Source organism: Petaurus breviceps, unplaced genomic scaffold (genome assembly GCF_028583685.1).
Source record: "Petaurus breviceps papuanus isolate PSGF00001 unplaced genomic scaffold, PetGlider_PUasm1.0 226, whole genome shotgun sequence".
Classification (NCBI taxonomy): Eukaryota; Metazoa; Chordata; class Mammalia; order Diprotodontia; family Petauridae; genus Petaurus; species Petaurus breviceps.
This window is the reverse complement of record NW_027185890.1, coordinates 9,551,131-9,579,110: the sequence shown is the minus strand read 5'-3', so window position 1 is coordinate 9,579,110 and position 27,980 is coordinate 9,551,131. Positions and strand designations below refer to the sequence as shown.

Below are 27,980 nucleotides of genomic sequence, written 5' to 3'. Positions count from 1 at the left end.
TTATAAGTGTACTTTCATACCCGTTACAAATTTGTGAGAGGTGGTTAGCAAAGGTAGCAAAGTAGCATTATGTCCATTTTATAGGTAATGAAATTGAGTCATTAAGTGATTGGCTAAAACCTAGTCAATGGCAAACAGGCCTAAGACCTCAAGGTTTTTAATTCTAAAACTAGGACTCTCTCTACTACAGAATATTAATATCATTAACACCAAAAGGTGCCCCTTTCTTCAGCACTCTAGATTATGGCTTCTTCAACTTTTTCCACTCCTGATCCCTTTTTAGTTTCAGTTTTGGCAGCACGTGAGGGCGTGTGCAGTGCAAAGTGCTCATGTTTTTTGTACAGAACCAAGGCTGCAGTGAAGTTGCCTGATGCAACATGGACAAGTGCTGCCAGCAACACTTGGGATTCACTATGCATTTGATTTTTAATTTTTGGTCATTATTTGTTCAGAAACCTCTTACTATTGCCAAATTTTTCAGGACCCCAGGGGGGCTCAATCCACAATTTAAGAAGTGCTGCTCCAGATGATAGTTCAGGGGATTATTTGAAGGGATCCAATACAAGACTGGGGAAAATCTAGTGAGGTCCAACAAACAGCCTGAGGTTCATAACTCAAGGCTTTCCTCCCAAGAGCTCAAAGACTACCTTCCTAGATGATTAGTTTAGTAGTAAAACTGACAGGACTATCAGAGAAATTTTGGACTAAAAATCTGGTTCAGTAACCTCTGACCACTTTTGGACTGAAGCAGATCTTTTCAGACCTGCTGTTATCTAGTTCTACAAACCTGAACCCTGTACTGACCTTTAAATACATTCTATGAATAAGAGTCACTTTCTCCTCTTGGTTTTAGCCAGCTATCATTCCATAATACTTTTCTATTTACTAAATGAATATTGTTTACTTATTTTAAGTGAAAATCTGCATAAATTTATGTATATTATATATACACATATATGTGTGTGTGTACATATAAACATATATATAATTCCTTTAAAAGGAAACCTGCATACTCTTCTTTCTCACTGGAAGCTATTTAACTTGCCTAAATTAATTTGTCTACCTAAAAGGAGATGGACTGAGTTATATACTGAGAAGATATGAATACTAACTGGAGCAACTTGTTTTAATATTTTAAGAATTGTGTAATATTTTCTAAATTTCTTCTGACTTTGCAATTGTAAACTAAATACAAGCTAACAAAAGCCAATTTTCAAATAAAAGCATCCATGTTAATGAAATATGGGTTCCTATGCAAGAACTGAATTTAAAAAAATATCTTCTCATCCCTGCCTGAAGCTGAATGGCTTTTATAGAAGTAAAATCTGCCTGTATAAATTTTTCCCCCACCGAGCCCCTGGAGCTTCAACTGACAAAACAGTTGACTAAACACATTATTCTAAAAAGTCTCTATTGATTAAATGTATTTCTGGAATATGAGAATGCAAAACAAATATATGTAAATCAAGTCATATTTTTGATGGACCAACTAAAAAAACCAGAGATGTGCTCTCACAAAAAAGTCTACTATAATATATAATAATATTACCTCTGTCTATTTGGTATAGCTCATATCTAAAGCAGCAATTTAAAAAAAACCTTAGATTTAAAGTAGAAGGGAAAACCAAAAAATATATTTTCAAGCTATCAATATAGTCACACAAAGTTAAAATACTACTTACTATTACCATCATGGAGTTATTTTAGTCTGATTTTTTCTCTTATTCCTTCTTAAGCAATTACTATACCTAAGCAGCTACATGGGTACTCTGTAATTGCAGAGACAGGAGAGATACATCTATAGGGTGTCAGAACAAGGTTAAAAGGAGAAAGTGCTCCCTCTCAGAGGCATGGCTAGACAACTTTGGTGCAGCTGGTGGCACACAGTTAAGGATACATACCATTTATATCTTTAGGAGAACTTCTTGACAGATGTACCTGAAATACAGGTGGAAGGGTTGCTTTGGGGTTAGACCTAAAAAGTAAAAGAAATTGTACAGTTAAAATTATAGCCATATCTAATCAAAGCTTCAAAATTTCATTTTGCATTTAAAGTCTTAAAGTTCATCATTCATTAAAAAAATTTTTTAAAAAGCAATGATACCAAGAAATAGAACACAGAAACATCTGACTATCAATTTACCAAATTTGCCAATTTAGAAAGATCAATCTCTATATGGTTTATCTAGAAAAAAGCAAATAGCTTGTTCCTCATCACTCTTATGGGACTTGGAAAACGATAAGAAAAACACTTTCAGACAAATGGAAGACCTATAGAGAGATCCTCAATTAAAAATACTAGTGATGAAAAAGCAATCAGAAATGACTATTGGGATTTTACTACAGTCTTTAATTCCACAGAATGATAAACTAAATTTATCCAATCAAGTTTTTGTCTATTAAGCAGCAGTTAACAGGTAAAGGTCAAACCAAATCACCATCTCTGCCTTAAGGAGATGAAGGGTAGCAGCCATTTTGCCCACCAGTGCTATTTAAAAAATACCCTCAGAAAAATGCTATCCATCTCCAGAGAAAGAATTGGTGGAGTGTGAATACAGACCAAAGCATACCACTCTTTACTTTCCTCCCTTTTTTTTTTTCATTTAAGTTTTCTTCCACAGAATGACCAATATGAAATGTTTTACATGATTGCACATGTATAACCTATATCAGATTGCTTACCATCTCAAGGAATGAGGAGAGGAGGAGAGGGAGGGTGAGCATTTGAAATACAAAATTTTTAAAAATGTTAAAATTGCTTTTTACATGTAATTAGGGAAAAATATTTTTTTTAAAGTACCCTCAGACACTTTTGGAGAGTGTTAGTATTACAGAAAGTCCAATTTGCTCATATTCACTCTTCTACCCTTTCATAGCCAATCATAAAAATTAATTTTGATGAAAAAAAAGTTGTATGAACAGCCAGCAAAAGCATTTATCTCATTAAAGCATGAATCTCATTAAAGTAAAAGTCTGAAAAGTAAAATCTTTCATTATTCTATTACATAAGAGTAGTCATGTTGGCCTGCATTTGTGAAAGCCTCACACACCAAAGCCACTTTTGACTCTTTTTAAAAAATAATTTATAATCATTCTTAATTAAAAATTTAAAAACCTTGAGAAAAATATTACCTTAAAAATAGAAAGGCACAAGAAAGTTTTGGATCAGGGTGAAGAAATCTGAACCACGGGTTGAATTCAATTTTTGTCCCTCTCAAGACATTTTTAAAAATGAAATGCCAGTTGCTCACAAATCATATGATTAATATTAATTAAAAAACCAACTATCTATATAGCTAAAAGTCCTAGAGGTAAGTTGTTCATTGAGGATGCTGGGACATTCTCAATTTAGCACTTGACTATGATATTTCAAAACTGAGATGTTAAAATATCTAGTTACTGCTAAGTTTTTGACAAATAATTTTAATGAAGAAGCATACTATAATGGAAAGAGAACTGGATTTGGTATCAGAAGACCTGGGTTCAAATTCTGCCTCTATCACTCATTACTTGTGTAACCATGGCTTAACCCTTTAAAACCTCAGTTTTCTCATCTACAAAATGAGAGGGTTGGGCTAGACAGCCTCTAAAGTCTCTTCTTTAGCTCTACAATACCATGATGAAATGAGGGACAGAGGAAATAGAGGATGAATTTACAACAAAAGCAATGGACCTAAACAATTTGGCGTTGAATGTAAGGTTAGGGGCAGTGCCAGGTCTGTCACGTACTTAGGAAAATTCAAATAAATGAGACATCTTAGCCAGGTAGGAGAATGGAACAAAGAATACAAGCACTGGGCAGGCAAGGAGATGTTTGCTGGTAACTGAGGGGATCAGAGTTTCTGAAGTTGAGTTGAGGAGGTCAGTTTCAGGCAGTCATTGGGTTAAAAGGGGTAGGAGGTAATACATACACCAAATAGCCAGAATGGCACAGAAGAACTAAGGGGAAGAAGATGGTAGGGATTGTCATCTTCCCCACTTTGTCTGTTTCTCCCCATCTCCCCTGCAAGTCTCTTCCCTTACCTATTTTCAAGTATCCCTCTCCCCCAACATCTTTTTTCCTTTCTTTCCTGTTTTCCCTTATTACCTCTGCATGTCAAACACATGCCCAACTCTTTTTTCCTCCCTTTGTTTGTCAAAATGATTATTCTACTAAATTTCCCAGAGTTCTTAATCATCTTTATACACTACATTATAAAATTTTATAACACTAATAATGCCTCAGAACAGTGTTTTATATATAGTATGTGCTCATTAAATTTTCACTGATTAACTTAAAGAGGCTAATGTCAAAATAGATTGAGGCTCAGAGGATGGTAACACCTTAATTATTTGGACTGTTAAAACTGGAAAGCTGATGCTAAGACCTGGCAATCCTGAAAGTTGCAAGTAGAGTTGAAGAAAGCAAACATTAAAGAATCTTCATCAATTACTGTCAAAGTTCAGTGTCAAGCCTTCCTAGAAAGCCAAAGATGTGTGAAAGTAAGGTTGAGACTATAAACAGGGAATCAAAGACAACTTTCCAACCTATTCAGCCATGCAGCCTGGCCATTTCACGATCTGCCACATTCTCAATGCTAGAAGAGAACTCCCTTTTCCTGGTCACCTCTCTCCTATAAGTGTTTTCATCTCCTGTTAGAATGTAAACCCCTTGAGGTCAAGGATTGTCTTTTCTTTAAATCTCTGAATCCTCAACATTTGGTACAAAGCCTGGTACAAAGTAGCCACTTAAAAAATGCTTTTTCATTCATGTGTGCATTCACTAATTCATTTGTTTGTTCATTAATTTTAAGAAATTAATTTTTACTTTATAGACCAGGAAAGAAAAAAGAACATGTATACTAAATATGTGTATACGTGTACACATATACCATGTGCGAGAGGTGGCCAAAAAAGTTTGAACCCTGCAGTTAGAAAGATGCAGATGGCTAGGAGAAACAGAAAAGCAAGGCAACAGATCTGATCACAGAATGTGATTTGGAAGACTTTAGGTACCATCTAGGCCTGCTTTAGACTAAGAGGGTAAGCAAATAGTTAGTGTTCCATACCAGAGTGATAAACTTCATAAGATGGGAGAGTCTGAAAAGGTCCTTCACAATGCGAAAGACTACTTTATATTCCTTCACAGTGGTCCTTTGCAATGTGAAATCCACTTTAAACAAAATGATTAATTCAATTAAAGGGTCTATAACTTCTTTCCTTAACCCTAAGTCAAACCTCTTATACTTAACTATGAAACTTCCTACTTGATAATAATGGCTTCAAATATGTCCTCTAAATCTTGCTATCTCTACCTTTTCAGGATCTAGGAAAAATACTGGAAATCACAGGTCTGGGTGTTTGCTATTGCCATATTCAACTGTTATCTCTATGTAGATAATTCTCTAGCCCTGTCTTTTCTCTTGAGGCATATCTTCAACTTCCAATTGGATATTTCTGCTTGAATATTCTACTTTCACTAGGAACTCAATATACTTAAAACTAACAACCCTTCACCTCAAACTAGTTTCTGATGAAAAAAAAAAAGCATTACTCACCAGGCTTGAAATCTTCTAATCCTTGACTTTTCCTTTCTCTCTTACCTTCATATCCAATCAACTTCCAATTCTTATCACTTCTTCCTTCATAAGGTACTTCTCACATATACCTTAATTTCTATTCCTATAGCCCCTGCCCTAGTCTAGGTCTTCATGACCTTAGAATTAGATTATTTCATTAAGTTTCCTACCTGGTCTCCTTTCTTCTAGTCTCCCCCCCACACACACGTCATTATTGCCAGGTTAAATCGTCCTAAAATACGATTAATCACATAACTCACTTCCTCAAAAACCTTCAGTGTACCTCCTCACTACCTACTAAATAAAGTCCAATCTCTTGAATATGGCATTTAAAGTCGACTACAGTCTGGATTTAATTTCGCTTTCTAACTTTAACTATCACTGCTGTCCCAAAATGAATACTTCTCTCCAGTCACACACTGGTCCACTCTGTCTCTTGAAAAGACCATGTGAATGCCTATCTCTGCATTTTCGGTTAAAATTATAAATCATGCCCTCTGCCCCTCCTTTGCTCTTATTTAAAATTCATCCAACCTTCAGTTCCCACCTCAATCCCCAACTCTTTCTCTGACCCTCCTCTGGCTTACTAGCACCTCCCCATGCTTTGCATTACAAAGGTTCCTATATCTCTCAGCTTTTATGTCACAAAGCCATCACTCTAGTCTAGTCGCTGATCTCTCATCTGGTTGATTCCAATCGCTGCCATGAAAGTCTCCATTCATCTGCTATAAAGGCATCAAATGGATAATGTTCAGTTCTGACTGTCACTTTCCTGTTCAAAGAGCATATCTTCACCTATAGTGTATCTCTATTTATTGCTTCTGGCATAAAATACAAACTCCTATTCAAAGCTCTTTAAAACTGAACTCCAGCCTATCTTGCCAGAGTAGTTACACATTTCTTCCCATTGTACCCCTGCGTCTCCAGTCAAACCAGCCTACTCACTGTCCCTCATGTAATTCTATCGCCTGCCTCTCCCAGACCTGGAATGCAGCTCTGCACAACTTAGCTCAATCACCACCTTCTTTTGACATGAGGGCCTCCCCAAACCTGCCACTGAAATTACCTTGGATTTATTTGAAATACATTTTGTATTTGTTTGTGTGTATCTCCCCCGATAAAATGTACGTTTTGTAAGTTTTTGCTCCTTAATAGCAAGAACTGCTGCATTTCTGTCTTCATCTCCCCAGCATTTTGCTCGGGTAGGGATCTTAGCTTCTATGATAAATAGATTTTTAAATTATTTTATAGTTTTACTAATTGACCTCAATTTTAAAAGTAGATAAGAGAAACATCCTATAATTCTCTCTTAAACAAAAATAAAAACCTAAATAATTTTTCTAAGCTCATGTGGCCTGGCCCTCATTGGGTTTTCCTCTGGGGTACCACCAGTAGTTTTCTTGATAGAAAAACAGCCCTTGGGGCGGCCAGGTGGCGCAGTGAGTTAAGAGCGCCAGCTCCAGCATCAGGAGGCCTGGGATTGGTTCCGGCCTCAGATACTCGGCACCCACACAAAAATAACTGGCCGTGTAACCTTGAGCAAGTTACTTAACCCCAATTGCTTTAAAAAAAAAAGAAAAAGAAAAAGAAAAACAGCCCTGCACTCCATCCTAGATCTCAGTTTGAGGTAAATCACACCTATGTTGTGAGCTACAGCCTGACTGATGTTCTTGATGGATTTGAGTATGTGTCCCCTTTTATACCTTCTGACATCATCTACAGAAAGCAGTGTGGCACAATGGAAAGGATACGGGATTTGGAGTCAGAGAACCTGAGTTGGAATCTGGCCTGTCACCCTGGACTTAATTTCTCTAAGTCTTGGTTTTATCATCTGGAAGATAAAGGAACTGGGGTGGTTAGGTGGCACAGTGAATACAGCACCGGCCATGGAGTCAGGAGGACCTGAGTTCAAATCCGGCCTCAGACACTTAACACACTTACTAGCCGTGTGACATCGGGCAAGTCATTTAACCCCAATTGCCCTGCCCTCCTCCCTCCAAAAACCAAATAAAATAAAATAAAATAAAAATGAAGGAACTTATTTGCCTAATTGCTAAGGTACCTTAGAGCTCTAAATCTAGGATCCCGATTTTTTCCTTTTCAATTTCTCATAACCCTGAATCCTAAATAGGTATTTATGGGGCACTAGGACTCTGTGCCATATGTATAAAATATTTTTTTTGCAACATTAAAAATCACTAGAGTGACCTCATATTGAGTGGCTCAGACACTTAGCACCCACCCAGAAACACCTGGCCGTGTAACCTTGAGCAAGTTACTTAACCCCAATTGCTTAAAAAAACACAACTAAATATCAAAAAACCCCACCTAACTGAACACTGAACAACATCTTCAAACTGCTGTATTACAAAGTGATAAACCAAGATTTTTTTTAATTACATTATTCTCACTTAAAGTATCATTTATATTCTGAGTGAGAACAAAAAAGTTTTATACCATTAGTAAAATATTTTCAAACCATTTCATATTAATCTCATCCTTACAAAATTTCTAATTGTGTAAATTTTATAAAATACATGAGTACAGTTGTACTAACATGATTAAAAGTGAAATAAATATATATGTATAGATATAATAGAGAGCAGTAAACATTTTTTACTGATAGTAAAATGGGAGTGACAGCAATACCCACCTACCTCAAGAAGTATCCTGAGGCTGAGATGAGGTTTTATATATATATATATATGTATATGTATATATGTATGTATGTATAGCACTCTGAAAACCATAAAGAGCTTTACAAATGTGAGTCATGACCATTAGGACCCAGGAGGTCATGCAGGAATACATTCTTTACTATTTTTACATAAGACAAATAAGAATGTGCTGACATAGTTAATGCCAATTAAACAGATATTTATCATGTGTTTACTCTGTGTCACACACTAGGGACACAAGATGAATTTGATGGGAAGGTACTAGCAGTTGGGGTAGGGGATCAGGAAGGCTTCCTGCATTAGATGCTAAGAAGCAGAGGTTAAGGAGAATACATTCCAGAAATGTGGGACAGTCAGTGCAAAGGTGTAGAGATGGCAGATGGAGCATTGTTTGTGAGAAACACAGAGATAGCCAGTTTGGTGGGAATCACACAGTGTAAGAAGGTGAATAATGTTTAATGAGACTGAAATAAATTGGCTGGGACCAGATTTAGGGTTTCAAAAGCTAAACAGAAGTTTCTATTGTATCCAAGAAGACCCCAAGAAAAACAGAACCTTGGGGTTCTCTTGTTATTTATTTTAACACACACTCAATATGACAAATTTAGAGTGGTGGTTTCTGAAAACTTAAGTCTTTTTCATTGTTTGAGCTGTATTCGTGGTTATTTTGAATATTGCCACACAAGAACTAAAAATCTTTTCTGTCATTTCTTAAAGAGTTTAAAGAAACATTATTAAAATGTCATCCTCTTTCACTGTGAAAGGTAGATGGATGTTTTCCCTCCATATTTACATATAGAGAGTTCTGACCCAGAAAACTAATACAACAAACTATTTTGTTTTAAAAATAGGCAGTCTTTGGTGAGGCAAAGGCAGATTTTTTTGTTACCTCTGGTCTCTTTCTGTCTCATAAAGTGAATATTGTTGGCTCTGTCAGAAAGTTCTGAATACTGTTCAACAGACAAGACAAAAAAGCCGTCATAGCCTTGTACCCTCCCAGTATTCAAAAGTTGTTGCTTCTCTCCCTTTGTCCATGATCACAAGTACTAGGACACATAAATCTGAATGGAGGCATAGTATGATATGGAAAAGAGTGTCTTAACTATTTTCCTTAAAATTTACAAAATTACAGGCAAAGTTCTCATCAAAAATTGCACACTACTTAGGGTAGTATTTTGAAACAACCTAGTCATTTTAACTAAAGATAGATATGCTAAGACACCAGCAATTAAGAAGAGAATCATGAAAAAGGTATCATTTTTATTTTTTACAGAGGAAGCATTAGGTATTGCCTATACTTGGTAAGCGGCTTGCTCCTGAATATATTTAAATTGTAGGGTGTGGAAGAGATTAAAGTCCTAATTGACAGATTATAACCTTGTTTATTTACTTTACTTGCTCAGGGTTGGTCCAATTCTAAGTATACTAGGTACTCAACAAAGAATTAGGAACATATATTACAGTTCTTATTACTACAGAATTTCATACAAAGAAAATCATTTAAGTGTACGGATTATAAGTGAATTCATAATAAAATAATGTGATAAGTATTTACCCCTTAAAAATGCAAAATTAGACTAGTTCAGCTAAATATTTTATTTTAGTGTATCTAACAAACTCTGGGGCAGCTAGGTGGTGAAATGGATAGAAGACCAGGCCTAGAATCAGGAAGACTCATGAGTTCCATTCTAGCCTCAGTCACTTCCTAGCTGTATGATCCTGGGCAAGTCACTTAACCCGTTTGCCTCAGTTTCTTCATCTGTAAAATGAACTGGAAAAGGAAATGGAAAACGACCCCAGTATCTTTGCCAAGAAAATCCCAAATGGGGTCACAAAGAGTCAGACACAACTGAAAAATGACAACAGAGAACCAACTCTGTATACTAACCTATTTATCATTGTCACATGTCTCTGCATTGGCACTTCTCTGGATACTCCACTTCCAAGGGTAGGAGACAAGGTATATGGTGAAGTTTCATTACCAGACTTGACACCTTTTTCTCTTAAGAGTGTGGGTTTTTTGCTGTCTCTTTCAGACTCTGAAGAAAATCCTGGTTGTCTAAGTGTTGCTTTTGGTTTTCCTATAAAAGAAGACATATATATGGGATTGTATAAGCCTCCTAAAACTCAGGATTCATTATGTCACACTCTCCTGCTTTCAAACATGTTAAATATCCAGATGCCCCTACTTTTAGACTAATGCACAAACTCCTCAGCCTAACTAATGTTCAAGGCCATACCTCATCTGACCCTAACGAGTCAACCATTTTCCATACTTACTCCACTCCATATCCCAGCACTGTTCTTCAAACACACTATCTTCATTCCAGCTTCCATGCTATCCCCTAGTCTCCCAAGCACTTCCAGGACTGCTCTAGCTTAATACTTGACTCCCCTCACTACTCTAGCCTTTCCCAAAGAACGTTACCTATTAAAGGCTAGGTACTGTCTCCGTGACAGAGGATACAAAGAAAACTGAAAGCACCTTGCCTCAATGAACTTACATTCTATTGCAGAAACAACATGATTACACATAAGTATATACAAAAGACAGGGATTAGGACTAGACCTATGACTTCACTGACAATCAAGGACACCTAGGTGAGGAATATCATTCTACCAATACAGATCAGCCCCTTCTCTGCAACTTCTAGTCTTTGAACACTAGGAGCAAAGCCATCTGTTCAGGGTCGCAAGGCCAGTGTGTGCTAGCAGCATGCCTCAAACCCATGTCCTCCTTGAGTCAAGGCCAGCTCTCTATCTACTATGCAACACTGCCTCTCATACAAATATACAGGCAAAAGAAATTCAAGGTAGTATCTGGGGAGAAGTGCTACCAGTTTAGCAGAGAATAGGAATCTGGAAAGGTCTCTTCTTTTTTAAAAATTTATTTACTATTTTATATTTCCCAAATTACACGTAAAAACAATTTTTAACATTCGTTTCTAAAAATTTGACTTCTGGGGGTGGCTAGATAGCTCAATGAATAGAGCATCCATCAGCCCTGGAGTCAGGAGGACCTGAGTTCAAATCCGGCCTCAGACACTCAACAGTTATTAGCCATGGGACCTTGGGCAAGTCATTTAACTCCAAATGCCCTGCTCTACCCCCTCCAAAAATCAAAAAAGCCCCAATAACAAGAACAACAAAAATTTGACTACTAAATTCTCTCCCTCCCTCAATAAAAAGCCAAGCAGCTTGATACAACTTATACATGTGTAGTCATACAAAACATATTTCCGTATTAATCACATTGTAAAAGAAAATATAGACAAAAATAAAACAAAACAAAACCCCAAGAAATATAAAGAAAATAAAAAAGTATGCTTTGATCTGCATTCAGACTCCATCAGTTTTTTCTTTGGGGATAACATTTTTCTTCTCAAGTCCTTCAAAGTTGTCTTACATCACTGTAATTGCTGAGAACAGCTAAGTCATTTACAATTGATCATCTTACAATATTGCTGTTACTATATATAGTTCTATTCTACCTGGTTCTATTCATTTCATTTTATATCAGTTCATGTAAGGTCTTTCCAGGTTTTTCTGAGGGCATCCTGCTAATAATTTCTTATGGCACATGTGATAGTAATGGAATATAAAGATTCCCCTGTATTGGCTTGGTTTTCAAATTGATTGTGTTAAAACCCAGAGCTTGTTAATCCCACCTGTTGGATGGACTTGTTGATGTGAAAAGAAAGTCCTGAACTGGGAGGAGCTGGTGACGTAGATTTGGAGAGACAAGAGAGAGGCAGAAGAACTTTTTGGAAGCAGCACCCTGATGGAGGCAGAGAGATAGACTGAGAGGATTGCGGAAGGCCACTTTGAATCGCCCTGGACTTTTGAGACCTGCCCCCGGAGCTGCCAAGGACTGAGGAGACATGGCTGTTTTGCTGGTACTTTGTCTGTCTGTTTTGATGTTGTTTTGCCAGATTTGTCCACTGGTGAAAGACAGTCCTGTTGAAGAAGTCCTGGAACCTGGCTGTTGGCTAAGAGCTCCTGAGACTGTCCTGCAGAAAGAGAGTGAATACTGTCCACTGGTGAAGGACAGTGCTGTTGTTGCAGGGGTCTGGGAACCTTTCTGTTGGTTCAGAGCTACTGAGACTGTCCTGCAGACAGAGAGTGGATACTGTCCACTGGTGAAGGACAGTGCTGTTGTTGCAGGGGTCTGGAGACTGTCCTGCAGACAGAGTGAATACTGTCCACTGGTGAAGGACAGTGCTGTTGTTGCAGGGGTCTGGGAACCTTTCTGTTGGTTCAGAAGCCCTGAAGAAGGATTTTCTTGTTGTATGTTTACAGAAATCCTGGGAGAGGGTTTTGCTAATGTTTTCAGGGGTCCTAGGACTGTTCTGCAGACAGAGGATGAATTAATGAAGAGACTGGCAAAGTATCTTGTGGCCTTGCTAAGCCTTGTCTCCCCAGGAACTAAGATTGCTGAGAACTTGCCTCCTGTCAAGATGAAGAAAAGACCTCCATTTGGGTATTAAGTGCTGTGCTTAAACTTGATGTAACTCTGGGGTAGATTCAATTGTGATCCAGGGGTGGGGAACTTTTGACCTTTTTGTGTTCTATGGTTGAACAAATGAATGTACTTTACTTATGTTTGGAAACTAATCTCCATTTGAGAAGAGGGGTTTTGTGATGGACTAAATGAAGGTACAGCCTAGGGGTGGAGTAGTATTTAGAACAGGGACTTTGTAATTGATTGAATGAATGGAAGGTCCTGGGGTGGGGTAGTACTTGGAGATTATTCAATCACACTTAGTAAATGCTGTATTTTGAATGATGTCATGTTTTGATCTTCTCTGTTCTTGGTTTGTCACTGAATAAAATGGAGAGCACCTATGCTGGTATTTTGAACCTTGGGAAGTTGCCTTTCCTTGGCATTACATTACAGCACAATAGAAAGGAAAGGTCTTTTCTAGGAGCTTTTTGTCACTCTTGGGAACTTCAGAGAAATCACAGCTTTTTAGTGCTTAAAAAGGCCTTAGAGATCATCTGGTTCAATACTCTATTGTACGAAATGATAAACTGAGCAACTCAAAGAAGGAGAAAGGTCTATCCAAGGTCATGCACAAAGTGAACAGCAGTATGAGCACAAACCGAAGCCCTTTGCCTACATTTTACTACACTGTTGTCCACTGTTTTACTTTTTTTTCCAAATGCTTTATTAACTTCTGGTTTACATCATTCATTTCCACCAGATTTTGAGTTACAAATTTTTCCCCCATTTTCCCCCTAGCCCAAAATAGAGGTCCCACAGGATATCCCCTCCTCCAAACTGCTCTCTCCCATATCTTCTCCCATTCCCCCTTCAACTTTTCATGGTGGATCTTTTTGCCCCAGTGCCTGTATATCTTATTTCCCAATTACATGTAAAATAGTATTAATAATATATGTACATATTTTTAAACATCTGATTTTAAAACTTTGAATTCCAGATTCATTCCCTTCCTCCCTTGTCATCCACCCTTACTGGAAAGATAAGCAATTCAGTATAGGTTGTACATGTGTAGCTATGCAAAACATTACCATAGCAGATATATTGTAAAAGACTGACTATATTTCCCTCCCTCCTATCCTACCTCCAACTTCTGTTCCCTACTTTGATCCTGTCCCTTTTCAAAAGTGGATGCTTCCAACTGCCCTCCCCCCAACCTGTCCTCCCTTCCATCATCCCCCCTCTCATCCCCTTCCCCCCTACTCTCCTGTAGGGTGAGATACCCTATTTAGTGTGTATTTCATTCCCTCCTCAAGCCAAATTCAATGAGAATAAGGCTGACCCATTCCGTTTTGCCTTCCTGTTTTTCCCCTCCATTGTAACCATTTTCCCTTGCCTCTTCTATATGAAATAGTTTACCCCCATTCTGTCTCTCCCCATCTCTTCTCAATATATTCCTCTCTCACCTCTTAATTTCAACTTTTAAGTATCATCCCTTTCTATTCAATTGGTCCTGTGCCTTCTATCTATATATACCTGTAAACATATATACACACATTCGCATATGTATTCTATGCCCATATAGACATATATATGTATGTATGTGTGTGTGTATATATATATATATATATTTCTATTCCCTTCAACTATTTTCATACTGAGAAGAATTTCATCACTTACAATTATCGTTTTTCCTGTAGGAATGTAAATAGTTCAACTTTGATAAGTTCCTTATGATTTCTTTTCCCTGTTTACCTTCTCATGCTTCTTCTATCTCAATGTTGAATTTTCTATTCAACTCTGGATTTTTCATCAAGAATGCTTGAAAGTCCTCTATTTCATTGAATGACCATATTTTCCCCTGAAATAAGATACTCAGTTTTGCTGGGTAGGTGATTCTTGGTTTTAATCCCAGCTCTTTCACCTGTGGAATATCATATTCCAAGACCTTCGATCCCTCAGTGTAGAAGCTGCCAGATCCTGAGTTATCCTGATTGTGCTTCCACAATATTCAAATTGTTTCTTCCTGGCTGCTTATAATATTCTCTCCTTGATCTGGGAATTTTGGAACCTGGCTATAATATATTCCTAGGATTTTTCTTTTTGGGATCTTTTTCAGGAGGTGATCGGTGGATTCTTTCAAAAACTATTTTGCCTTCTGGTTCTAAAACATCAGGGCAATTTTCCTTGAGAATTTCTTGGAGGAAGATTTCTAGGTTCTTTCTTTGATCATGGCTTTCAGGTAGTCCAATAATTTTTAAATTATCTCTCCTGGATCTATTTTCCAGGTCAGTGGTTTTCCCAATGAGATATTTCACATTGCCTTCTATTCTTTCATTTATTTGGATCTGTTTAACAGCATCTTTATTTCTCATAAAGTCATTAGCTTCCCTTTGCTCCATTCTAAATCTGAGAGAATGATTCTCCTCAGTGAGCTTTTGAGATTCTTTTTCCATCTGGCCGGCTTTTTCAGGCATTCTTCTCCTCATTGCCTTTTTGAGCCTCTTCTGCCATTTGAGTCAGTCTATTTTTTAAGGTATTATTTTCTTCAGTCAGGCTGCTGACTCTCATTTCATAATTTTCTTGCATCGTTCTCATTTCTTTTCCCAATTTTTCCTCCACTTCTCTTATCTGCTTCTTAAGATCCTCTATGGCCTGTAACCAGCTCATATATTCCTTTGAAGCCATGCTTTGATCCTTTTTGTCGCCAAAATAGGAATGAAAAGTTGGTGTGCTCTATTTATTTTGCTTCCTTTGCCTGCTTATGTCGCCACTCAGTCACTTGACCCCTGGGCTTTTTGCCACAGTAGGACTCTGCCACGAGACAGGGGAGCTTTCGTCCCAAATACTGGGGTTTTCTCAACTGCTGAAGGTATTAGTTGGGTGCCCCCTCTGAAGCCTCCACACGCTCTGGCAAGCTGGCTGTACATCCCAGGACCTGCTTCAGCCTCTTCTCGCCTGGAGGGCAAAGGCCAATGCACTCCTAACTACTGGATCCCAAAGTCCACACTGCACTGACCTCTCACTTTGTCCTTAGCATCTATGTGTTGATAATTCTGGAAACTGCCACAGCTGCTGGTGATCTGAAGTCCCTCCAGCTGGTAGTTGGTGAAGCCTGCCCTGGGGCTAAAACCTCTGGCTCTGGTGGGGCTGCAGTTGGCTAGTAGAGAGCACTGCACTGACCGATTCGTGCCGGGCTGTCCTCAGCGGGAGGTTAGCTTCTCTGTGTCATTTTGTGGGTTTTATAGTTTCAAAGTTTGTTTAGAGTCCCCTTTTACATGAATTGGGGGAGGTGGAAGCCAGAGCCCCAGGGAAGTCCTGTTTCTACTCTGCCATCTTGACTCCACTCCCCTGTCCACTGTTTTATGCTAAGCATAAAATAAGAAACACCATTGATCTCACATGCTCCATGTCATTCTAGATTGTTAAAAAAAAGTTTTACTTCTAAAAATTTTATAATTTGCCAAATAAAATCTTAGCTCAGAAATATTGAGTTAGCTTCTAGTATTCTAGCTGATACTTTCCCCCCCCAAAAAAACTATAATAATAATAAAGATACCTTATCTTTCCAATTTCTTTTTATCAGAAACCAATCTTCAAAAAAATCATCTCATCAAACTTACTTTATATTAATTTTCAAGTCAAAATAGTAATTTCAGTCTTTTTTCTTTGAAATGATACAAAACAAACTAGAAAGAACTAAATTTGTATCCAGGTGGAAGCAAAATACCTGATCTTTTTCGTTCTCTTATTTGATTTTATGTCCTCTTTACCATTTTTCATTCCAGCTGATACAATCCATCCTTATAACCTGACCATTGTATAATGTGAAAGTATTTACATATCCTATACTTGATTATAAGACGCCATGGGGGGGAAGGGGAAGGAGGGGGACAAAATGTGAAATTCAAGGAATTGTGGAATTGAATCCTGTAAACTAAAAGGAAACAAACAAATTAATAAATTAAAAATTGAATTTAAAAAAAATAAAAAAAAGAAATGATACAAAACAAACATTGTAATGCCAGCTGGAATTTGAAAGCATTTCATCTTGATCATGAATTTCTTTTCTATATGATTAACCATCTGTAGACAAAGTCTGACATTTCCAGCACATAAGACAAACTCACCTTCTAGGAAAAATGGCATGGTTTTCTTCACTCTCATCTGACAATTCACCTGCCTTCCTGTTTTTCTTTTTGAACTCCTCTGGCGTGCTACCAGTTGAGCAATTCGGGCTGTCTCTGTGCAAGCTACAGCATAGCAAGTTATCTGCTTATAGGAAGCAAGGAAAAAAGTTTGAGATTTAAAATTTCTTAGTAGTAAGTGAAACAAACAGACCTCAGAAAAAGTATACATATACAAATTATATACTACTCCTTTTATTTACTCTCAATGATATTACTCCAGCAAAAATACATTTTTCAGCATATTTAATAACCATCTCACCCAAAAGGCTTTATTCATTTCATTTCTCAGTTTCAGAATCAAATCACAATGTTACTCTTCATATACAATGATGATAATACTGGATGTCTAGTAACAGAGACTGTGGCTACACTGAGTCATTTTTTTCAATAGCCATCATGGCTTTTTACTGATTTCTCTCTTTTAATCTGGTCCCCCTTGTAATACAGTTCTGCAAGGTAGCATAATGAGACAATTTGTAGCCATGAAATACAATGAAGCCAACTGGGTCATACAGGAAGTAATAACGATAACAATAACAATAACTAACACTCATATTAGACTTCAGGGGCTGCAAAGCTCTTTATGTGTATACATTATCTCATCTGATCCTTACAACAACCATGTTAGGTAGCTGTTGTGCTTATTTCCATTTTATAAATTAGGAAACTGAAACCGAGAGAGGTTAGAATACAGAATGAGAATAGGCCAATTTCATCACCAGTAAGTAGGCCCTTAGCTTCTAGGTCCCCAGTTAAAGTCCACATAAAATTTCTGCCACTTGGAAGGGAATTTGCCTCAGGTATACTCACTAGCTATCAAGATCGACATATGTTCATATTACTTCCTGTGCTTTGACAGTTAATCTACTTTGCTCTTCTGACTTTTTACACTTAGCTTTATGTGCTAATCACAGATGCACACCCTATTTTGTTATCCATCCTATCACTGCTGAGTTCAAGTCATTTGTTGAAAAATATCAGTTACTTAAGTTATAAGTGAAAAAGATGCATGAAAAAAGACTAATGGGAGTCCACAGTTAGGATTTTAAAAAATTCATGGGATCTTAGGCTGCATTAACAGAACTATTGGGCACAGAATGAGAAAAGTGGCAGTGATATAGTATGTGTCCTGCTCTTGTTGGAACATAACCAAAGAGGAGGAAGCTATTCTTGGGCAACCCATCTAAGAAATGAGAAGGAAAATCTGGCAAACCAGCAGAGTGGTGAGAGGACACAAAACCATGTCTCTACAAAAATTTGTTGGATCGCTAGCTCTTTTTCTGGCCTGGATAAGAGAAAACTTAAGGAGAACAGGATAGCAATCTTCAAATATCTGAAGGGTTGTAAAAGAGAATTAGACTTACTCTGTTAGGTCATTCTGGGCAAAACCACAATTAAAAGGATTCAAATTATGGGAAAGAATATTAATCTCATTGTAGAAAAAATAAACACCCAAGTGCTTAACAATTAAATGGGCTACCTCATGTCAAATCCATGGTACCTCATTTACCAAATGTAAAATGTACTTATGGTCACTGTATGACCCTTTGTTAGGGATGTTTTACAAGGAATTTGTACTTTGAATGAGTGTTGGACTAGATTATTATTTCCCAACTCCCATACTGCAGACTAGAAGAGTAAAATACATAAAAATTTTCAATCATGGATTATTTCCCTTTCAATCAGTTCACTTTCAGATTTCAGTATGATGGTGATCAGCTCAGGATGTGAGGACCAGGAACCAAAGAAAAAGAGAGACTGAGGAGTGGAAGGAGGAGGAAAGAAAAAGAAGAGGATAAAACTCATTTTTGGAAATTCACAGGTTTTTAAAATGTAATCACTTCAGAATTAAAATTTTGTGGACTAGTAAAAATGTAGACTGGAGGACTCTGAGATTCCTTCCAATTCTTAAATCTACCTATGATTCTGTGACCTTTTGAGATGGCAAGTTTTCATTTTATTTACATGGCATATATATGTACATATGTGCAATTACCTTCTTACCTCTCCAGATCTACTGATCTCTATTCTGACAACTGCTGGCACACTTCTCAGATACGCCTCTAATGTAGGATATCCTAGTTGTTTGAATGGGATCCAATCACCAGTTAAAGATTTGTATTCCCCTTGTAGCCGGGGTAATGCTATTCCATTCTTATGGGATTGCAGAACAGCTCGAAGCATCTTTGCAACCAAATCTGCTTCCAGCATCTTCACCTGTAATTAATTAGAAGAGAAATTCATGGCAACATGGATTATTATTCCACAAATTTACAATTAGAAAGGAACTGACACATAAATTTTAAAGCATAAAGACCTTATACAGTAGATATAAACAGTGGCTATACTACCATTAGAATAAATGAATTTCTTGATTGTGTGGACAGGGAGTCTGGCAATACTCCACTGGGGGGTTGGTACACTATTGGCATATTACTCTCCTCTTCCTCTTACTTCAGTGGCTTTCAAAGAAAAGGGGTGCTACACAACAGGAGAGAAGGGACAATCCTTTCTTGTTCTGGAGATGGTGACTTCATCTTCGCTTATATGAAAGGGAAAGGAATCAAATGATGGGTAAGAGTCAGGACAGAGCTGTAGTTTCATTGCCCATTACACTAAAGGAACATACTCTAAACCCTCAGCTCCCATCATATACATTCTATGAGATGCTCTATTATTATAGTACTAACTTATAATACCCATTTACATTATGTCTCCCCAGTTTACCTTAACATTTCAAGGAATCCTCAAGGGCAGCCTAAAGCCTAAATTCCTGAAGGAAGTCAAACTCCAAATAACTGAAAAACCAATCAGAGTCCATAGAAGAGATAATGAACCATACCTCCCTATCCCATAACAGGGAGGAGAGGAGGGAAGGGCTGAATGTCACATAAACTGCCATATATGCTCACTATATTGCATATTTTGTTTTCTTTATCACAATGGAGAGCTTCCCCCCCTACCATCTTGACGTGACTGATACAAAGGTAAAAAGTATCAATATAACTTACTTAGAAAACAGTATTTCAAGAATTTGTAAACTTTGTCTGCATATTCATACCTTCCCCCCCTTTCTGTAGCATATTATTTCATGGATATCCCTTTCATTAACACATGCCTCTAGTCTAGAAGTCTGTTAGAGTTTAATCCCTTTCATTAACACACGCCTCTAATATAGAACTCTAGAGTGATGAGCCTCTCCCTCTGAGCTTCACTGGGCTGGTGTGCTCAGATAAAAGGCAAGTCCATCACTGGGCCCATACTTCATCTGCTTAAGTTTTCCTTCTGTACAGAGTATGACCTCCTTTGAGTGGTTATGGATCTCATTTAGGAGGCTTTGATGTGTTCCAGGGCCCGATGCAATCAATACCATGCCATCTACAAACAGAGCTGTTGGGAAGACCTCACTGCTTACACAGAATCTATCTTGCATTTGGATTCTTTGCTGTATATACTTGTAATAGTAATGGCATTTAAAGATTCCCCTGTATTGGCTTGGTTTTTGGTTTGATTGTGTTAAAACCCAGAGCTTGTTAATCCCACTTGTGGGATGGACTTGTTGACATGAAAAGAGAGGGCTGAACTGGGAGGAGCTGGTGACGTAGATTTGGAGAGACACAAGAGAGAGGCAGAAGAACTTTTTGGAAGCAGCACCCTTGTGGAGGCAGAGAGAGACTGAGAGGATTGCTGAGGGCCACTTTGAATTGCCCAGGACTTTGAGAGCTGTCATCCAGAGCTGCCGAGGACTGAGGAGACATGGCTGTTTTGCTGGTACTTTGTCTGTCTGTTTTGATATTGTTTTGCCAGATTTATCCACTGGTGAAAGACAGTCCTGTTGTTGCAGAAGTTCTGGAACCTGGCTGTTGGTTAAGAGCTCCTGAGACTGTTCTGCAGACAGAGAGTGAATACTGTCCACTGGTGAAGGACAGTGCTGTTCGTTCAGAGCTCCTGAGACTGTTCTGCAGACAGAGAGTGAATATTTTCCACTGGCAAAGGACAGTACTGTTGTTGCAGAATTCTTGGAGCCTTGCTGTTGGTTCCGAAGCCCTGAAGAAGGATTTTCTTGCTGTATGTTTACAGAAATCCTGGAAGGGGGTTTTGCTAATGTTTTCAGGGGTCCTAGGACTGTTCTGCAGACAGAGGATGAATTAATGAAGAGACTGGCAAAGTATCTTGTGGCCTTGCTAAGCTTTGTCTCCCCAGGAACAAAGTTTGCTGAGAACTTGCCTCCTGTCAAGATGAAGAAAAGACCTCCATTTGGGTATTAAGTGCTGTGCTTAAAACTGTTGTATCTCTGGTGTAGATTCAATTGTGATCCAGGGGTGGGGAACTTTTGACCTTTTTGTGTCTATGATTGAAGAAATGAATGTACTTTACTTATGATTGGAAACTAATCTCCATTTGAGAAGAGAGGTTTTGTGATGGACTAAATGAAGGTACAGCCTAGGGGTGGAGTAGTATTTAGAACAGGGACTTTGTAATTGATTGAATGAATGTAAGGTCCTGGGGTGGGGTAGTACTTGGAGATTATTTAATCACACTTAGTAAATGCTGTATTTTGAATGATGTCATATTTTGATCTTCTCTGTTCTTAATTTGTCACTGAATAAAATGGAGGGCACCTATGCTGGTATTTTGAACCTTGGGAAGTTGCCTTTGCTTGGCATTACGTTACATTACATTACAATACTCCATGATGGTAACAGACACTTTTAGTAGGCATATGCCTTCTTGTTTTATGCCTCTCTTGATGTTAGTAAGTAGAGTTGGCAATGTTCTTTGTTAGATGTCAAGAAAACAGATTCTGACATATACGTGGGAAACTTTTTCTCAGAGAAAGGCCTTTAAGGTGCTATTTTTAGCCTATCAAATAGAGTTATTTTTTAAAATAGTCAACAAACAATGAGCATAGTGGGATCTTGTATTCTCTACACCTTCTAAGTCAAATGTGTGACTGTAAATTTATGGTCTACAGAAGAATATTAGATCTTTTTTTTAAAGTCCTCAACTTTTCACCAAGGATATCCTTGATATATGTGTACATTATCATCATAAAGACATGGTGGAGATGAAAAAGTAGGCAACATGGCTGGTAATTATAATTTCCAATGTTTTCTTTTTAGTAGCAATAATATCCATATTTTCCCCACAATTACTCAGTATCTTTTTCTCTTTTCAAATATCTTAAGAATTGATCCCTCAGTTCCTTCAAAAGTCTGTGGCCTTCAGTCTGGACCTCCTCTATGAATAACTGGTCTGCTTCAGCTGTTCTTACTGTCCTTTTTTATTAGTGCTCTTTTTCTTTCCTTAGGCAGTACACTGGGGACTATAGTGTCATACCCAAATAGTTTGTCATAGATATATATCAACATGCTTTCCCTTGATTTTCATTTGCTTGTTATCTTTCTAGTAACATCTTTAAATGTTCGTGGGATGACAGGACATAGCATGTTCTAATACCAGTCTTTCTTGGCTGGCCACGAGTTGATGATATGTGTGGTCATGGCAAGCTATGAAACAAAATGGCCTTGCATATAACTGACACAAACTCATCTCTCCTAGCCTCCCAATTAGAAACCTGGTTGTCATAGATATTTCAAGCTCAGTATTTCCAAGACAGAATCCATTATTCCCCCCTCCCCCCAAACCAGAACCTTTATAAAACCTCCCTGTCTTTCAAGGGCATCAAATCCTTCTCGTCTATCTGATCTGCAATCTCAGCACTATTTCTGAATCCTCACTCTTCCTCACCCCATATATCCAATCAACTGGCAAACCTTGCCACATCTAGCTTCCCGATACTTCTTTTATTTATCCTCTTCTCACTACTCTCATACAACTATAACCTTAGTTTAGGCCTTCATCACCTCTCACCTAGACTATTGCAATGGCTTCCCTAATTGCTCCTTGCCTTAAAATTCTTCCCAATCCAATCCATCTTTGACCTAACTACTAAAATAAATGCAGATATGACCACATTACTCCTATACTCAAGGGCTCCAGGGGTTTCCTATTGCTTCTAGAATAAAATATAAATTTCTCTGTTTTCAGTAGCCTTCACATGCTGGCCTCAAAATATCACTCTAGTTTATTTATAGATTATTCCCCCCTTCCTGAACCTATGGTTTGGCCAGACTGTCCTTACTGTTCCTCATGCACAATAACACTACGTCCTTCTTCTCTGTGTTTTTGCACTGGCTCTACCCAAATATGCATCACACTTTCTCCCCTTACTTCTACACCTCACAGAACCCTTCACTTCCTTCAAGCCTCAATTCAAACACCATCTTCTACATGAAGACTTTCCTGATCTCCACACCTGTCTGTTCCCTCCACTTATAAGTGCCTTGTATTTAACTACCTTATATATTTTGCATTTATTCGGCATACACATGGACGTGAGAAAGGATGGCTTAGTGGACAGCTAGCCTTGAATCTGGGTTCAAGTCTTTAAACTTCTTAGTGCTCTACACAACTTTAAGTTGTGAAGGTGACAATCTGCATTGGTAGAGGAAGTTTCCTCACTTGTGCCAATGAAATCACAGATCTAGTCATCCCTATAAATTATACATATATATGTTGCCTTCCCTGATAGTACAGAAGCTCCTTAAGTGCAGGGATTCATTTTGGGTATTCTTATACCCAGCACTTAGCACAGGGCTTGGTACACTTAATAGAGGCTTGCTGATTGACTGATCCTCTGTTCATAGTATCTTCCTATTGTTTCTTCTGTTGAATCCAGTTTGCCCCTTTGCTATTCTCAATGACATTAGCCTAGTCTTACCATACTACCGGACCAGCTTCATAATCTACCTGGTTCGTGATATTCACAGCTATAATTCACACATACTCTGCCAATATTTTCTCTATAATGTCTCTTGTATCTACTCCCTTCTATAGCCACAATCTATGCCCTGTCCCTAAAACACCCATTCTTTTCCTAGTGACTTGTTATAAGACTCCTAACTTACCTGACTTTAGTTTTCTCCCCTCATAGCTAAAGGATTGAGAATTGTTTTCTTTAAACACTCTTTTAACCATATCACCAACTTGCTAGAAATGTAAAGGAGATCACTTGGATGAAATTCGTGTTCTTCATCATGTTGTTTAAAAGCCCACTTATTAACCTGTAGTCATCTGTCTCTGTTTCTTGGACACAACTTATTCACTCTTGCCACTGAACTCTCATACATATCATTTCCTCCAACTTGGAATGTCCTCCAACATTTTCCCCACATCAAATTAATATAAGACAATAAAAGATAAGTACTGCTTTCTCTTTCTCCTCCATCAGACATATATGATTCTACATATTATAAAAGAGAAGGCCAGTTTTGGCTTACATTAATAAGAACTAATAAGATTTAAACATTTTTGTTAATGAATTTGCTGGGAAGTAGAATTTGCTTTTATTAGGTAAACTCCCTGGCTACACACACATTAATTTCTGTTCAAATAAAGAGGCTAATAAATTACTTTAAGGTCAGATAATGTGACCTATCTTTAAAGTCTTTTCTAATTCAACAGCTCCCTGTTTCTAAACAATGGATGACTGATTCATGAAACTGGGAATTTAAAAAAAAATTTTCAATAATTTTCTTTTTTTTAATCACATGTAAAAACAACTTTTAACATTTTTTTTAAAAAACTGCTTCAAATTCCCTCTTTCCCTTCCTTCCTTCCCCCCACCTGAGAAAGCAAGAAATTTTATGTAGATCATACACGTGCAGTCATGCAAAACATATTTCTTTATTAGTCTGTTTCAAAAGAAAACACAAGCAAACAACAACAAAAACCTAAGAAAAATGAAATTTTAAAAAGTATGCTCTGATCTGCATTTAGACTACATAAATTCCTTCTCTGGAGGTGGAGAGCATTTTTTATCATAAGACCTTCAGAACTGTCTTGGATCATTGTACAGCTAAGTTATTCACAGCTGACTGTTGTACAATATTGGTATTACTGTGTACAGTGTTTTCTTGGTTCTGCTCACTTCACTCTGAATCAGTTTATACAAGTCTATCTAGGTTTTTTGAAAAACTTTTTTTTTGCTTTTTTTGGAGGGAAAGGCAGGGCAATTGGGGTTAAGTGACTTGCCCAAGGTCACACAGCTCGTAAGTGTTTAGTGTTTGAGGCCAGAACCAAACTCAGGTCCTCCTGACTCCAGGGCTGGTGCTCTATTCACTAGCTGCCTCAACTGAAAAACATTCTGCTCGTCATTTCTTATAGAATAGTATCCATCACAATCATATGATACAACTTATTCAGTCATTTTCCAATTGATGGGCACATCCTCAATTTCCAATTCTTGGTCACCACAAAAAGAGCCTGTATAAATATACAAATAGGTCCTTTCCCTCCTTTTTTTTTTTATTTCTTTGGGATACAGACTTAGTTGTTGCTGGATCAAAGGGTATGCAAAAATCTGATTACCCTTTGGGCACAATTTCAAATTACTCTCCAGAATGGTTGAATGAGTTCACAACTTCACCAACAGTGCAACAGTATCCCAATTTTTCCACATTCCCTACAACATTTATCATTTTCCTTTTCTGCCATATTAATCAATATGATGGGTGTGAGTTGCTATCTCAGAGTTGTGATTTAGAGCATTTTTTAAATATTTTTATGTGACTTATAGTTAGCTTTCAATTCTTTATTTGAAAACTGCCTGTTAATATCTTTTGACCATTTATCAATTGGGGAATGACTTCTATTCTTATAAATTTGGCTCAGTTCTCTATGTATTTGAAAAATAAGGTCTTTGTTTTTTTTATCTTTATTTAATTGTTTATTGGGCTTGTAACTTTTTTTTCAAATGCTTTATTAACTTCTGATTTACATCATTAATTTCTGCCAGATTTTGAGTTACAAATTTTCTCCCTGTTTTTCCCCTACCCACCACCCCAAAATAGCAATCCCATGGGACATACTCTCCTCCAATCTTCTCTCTCCCATATCTTCTTCCATACCCCCTTCGACTTTTCCAGTAGGGCATGATGGATCTCTATGCCCCAGTGCCTGTATATCTTATTTCCCAATTACATGTAAAATAGTATTAATAATAGTATATATACATTTGATTTTAAAACTTTGAATTCCAGATTCATTCCCTTCCTCCCTTGTCACCCACCCTTCCTGGGAAGATAAGCAGTTCAGTATAGGTTGTACATGTGTAGCTAATGGAAAACATTAACATAGTAGATATATTGTAAAAGACTAACTACATTTCCCTCCCTCCTATCCCACCACCCACTTGTTCTATTCTCTACTTTGATCCCATCCCTTTTCAAAAGTGAGTGCCTCCAACTTCCCTTTCCCCCAGCCTGACCTCCCTTCCATCATCCCCCCCCCTCAACCCCTTCCCCCCTACTCTCCTGTAGGGTGAGATACCCTATTTAGTGTGTATGTCATTCCCTCCCCAAGCCAAATTCAAGGAGAATAAGGTTGATCCATTCCCTTCTGCATTCCTATTCTTCCCCTCCATTGTAGCCATTTTCCCTTGACTCTTCTATATAATAGTTTACCCCATTCTGTCTCTCTCCATCTCCTCTCATCATATTCCTCTCAGCTCTTAATTTCACCTTTTAAGTATCATCCCTTCCTATTAAATTGGTCCTATGCCCTCTATCTACATATACATATATATACACACACATATATATGTATACCTATATATATATATACACACACATTCACATATGTATTTATATGCCCATATACCCTCCAATATAGACACACACACACACACACACATATTCCCTTCAACTATTTTCATACTGAGAAAAGTTTCATCAGTTACAATTATAGTTTTTCCATGTAGAAATGTAAATAGTTCAGCTTTGGTAAGTGGCTTCTGATTTCTTTTCCCTATTTACCTTCTCATGCTTCTCTTGCTTCTTCTATCTGAATGTTTAATTTTCTATTCAACTCTGGTTTTTTCATCAAGAATGCTTGAAAGTCCTCTATTCCACTGAATGACCGTATTTTCCCCTGAAACGTGATACTCAGTTCTGTTGGGTAGGTGATTCTTGGTGTTAATCCCAGCTCCTCTGCCCTCTGGAATATCTTATTCCAGGACCTTCTATCCCTCAGGGTAGAAGTTGCCAGATCCTGAGTTATCCTGATTGTGTTTCCATAATATTCAAATTGTTTCTTCCTGGCTGCTCATAATATTCTCTCTTTGATCTGGGAATTCTGGAACCTGGCTATAATATTCCTAGGAGTTTTCTTTTTGGGATATTTTTCAGGAGGTGATCAGTGGATTCTTTCAACCTCTATTTTGCCTTCTGGTTCTAAAACATCAGGGCAATTTTCCTTGAGAATTTCTTGGAGGAGGATTTCTAGGTTCTTTCTTTGATCATGGCTTTCAGGTAGTCCAATAATTTTTAAATTATCTCTCCTGGATCTATTTTCCAGGTCAGTGGTTTTTCCCATAAGATATTTCGCCTTGCCTTCTATTCTTTCATTTGTTTGGATCTGTTTAACATCATCTTGATTTCTCATAAAGAAGAAATAATAAAGCCACTAGCTTCCCTTTGCTCCATTCTAAATCTGAAAGAATGATTCTCCTCAGTGAGCTTTTGAGATTCTTTTTCCATCTGGCAAATTCGACTTTTTAAGGCATTCCTCTCGTCATTGCCTTTTTAAGCCTCTTTTGCCAATTAAGTTAATTTGTTTTTTAAGGTATGATTTTCCTCAGTCAGGCTGTTGGCTCTCATTTCATAATTTTCTTGCATCATTCTCATTTCTCTTCTCAATTTTTCCTCCACTTCTCTTATCTGCTTTTTAAGGTCCTCTATGGCCTAATAATCAGCTCGTATTTTCCTTTAAAGCTTTTGGTGCAGGAGTTCTGACTTCACTGTCTTCCTCCTGTTCCATGCTTTGCCCCTTTTGTCCCCAAAATAGGAGTCTAATGTTGGAATCTTCTGTCTGCTTTGTTTCCTTTCCTTCAGTCACTTGACCCCTGGGCTTTTTGCCACAGTAGGACTCTGCCAACAGAGGGGAGCTTTCGTCCCAAATGCCGGGGTTTTCTCAGCTGCTGGAGGTATTACTTGGGTGCCCCCTCTGAAGCCTCCACAAGCTCTGGCAAGCTGGTCACACACCCCAGGAC

General features: G+C 37.7%; 1 protein-coding gene across 6 annotated transcripts in view; it reads right to left on the bottom strand.

Moving 5' to 3' along the window:
* Positions 1 to 27,980, bottom strand: part of TDRD7 (tudor domain containing 7) — a 128,899-nt gene that overhangs the window by 73,763 nt on the left and 27,156 nt on the right. For 2 of the 6 annotated variants that reach the window (XM_069095348.1, XM_069095347.1), the window contains 4 exons: positions 18,872 to 19,084; positions 16,808 to 16,952; positions 10,125 to 10,317; positions 1,902 to 1,975 (listed from right to left, as the gene is read on the bottom strand). In XM_069095348.1, the coding sequence (XP_068951449.1) occupies positions 1,902 to 1,975; positions 10,125 to 10,317; positions 16,808 to 16,952; positions 18,872 to 19,078 (619 nt within the window). In that variant the 5' untranslated portion in view covers positions 19,079 to 19,084. Of the gene's footprint in view, positions 1 to 1,901; positions 1,976 to 5,537; positions 6,483 to 10,124; positions 10,318 to 16,807; positions 16,953 to 18,863; positions 19,085 to 27,980 lie in introns of those variants that run through there. The other 4 variants (XM_069095349.1, XM_069095350.1, XM_069095351.1 and 1 more) reach the window with 4 other exon arrangements.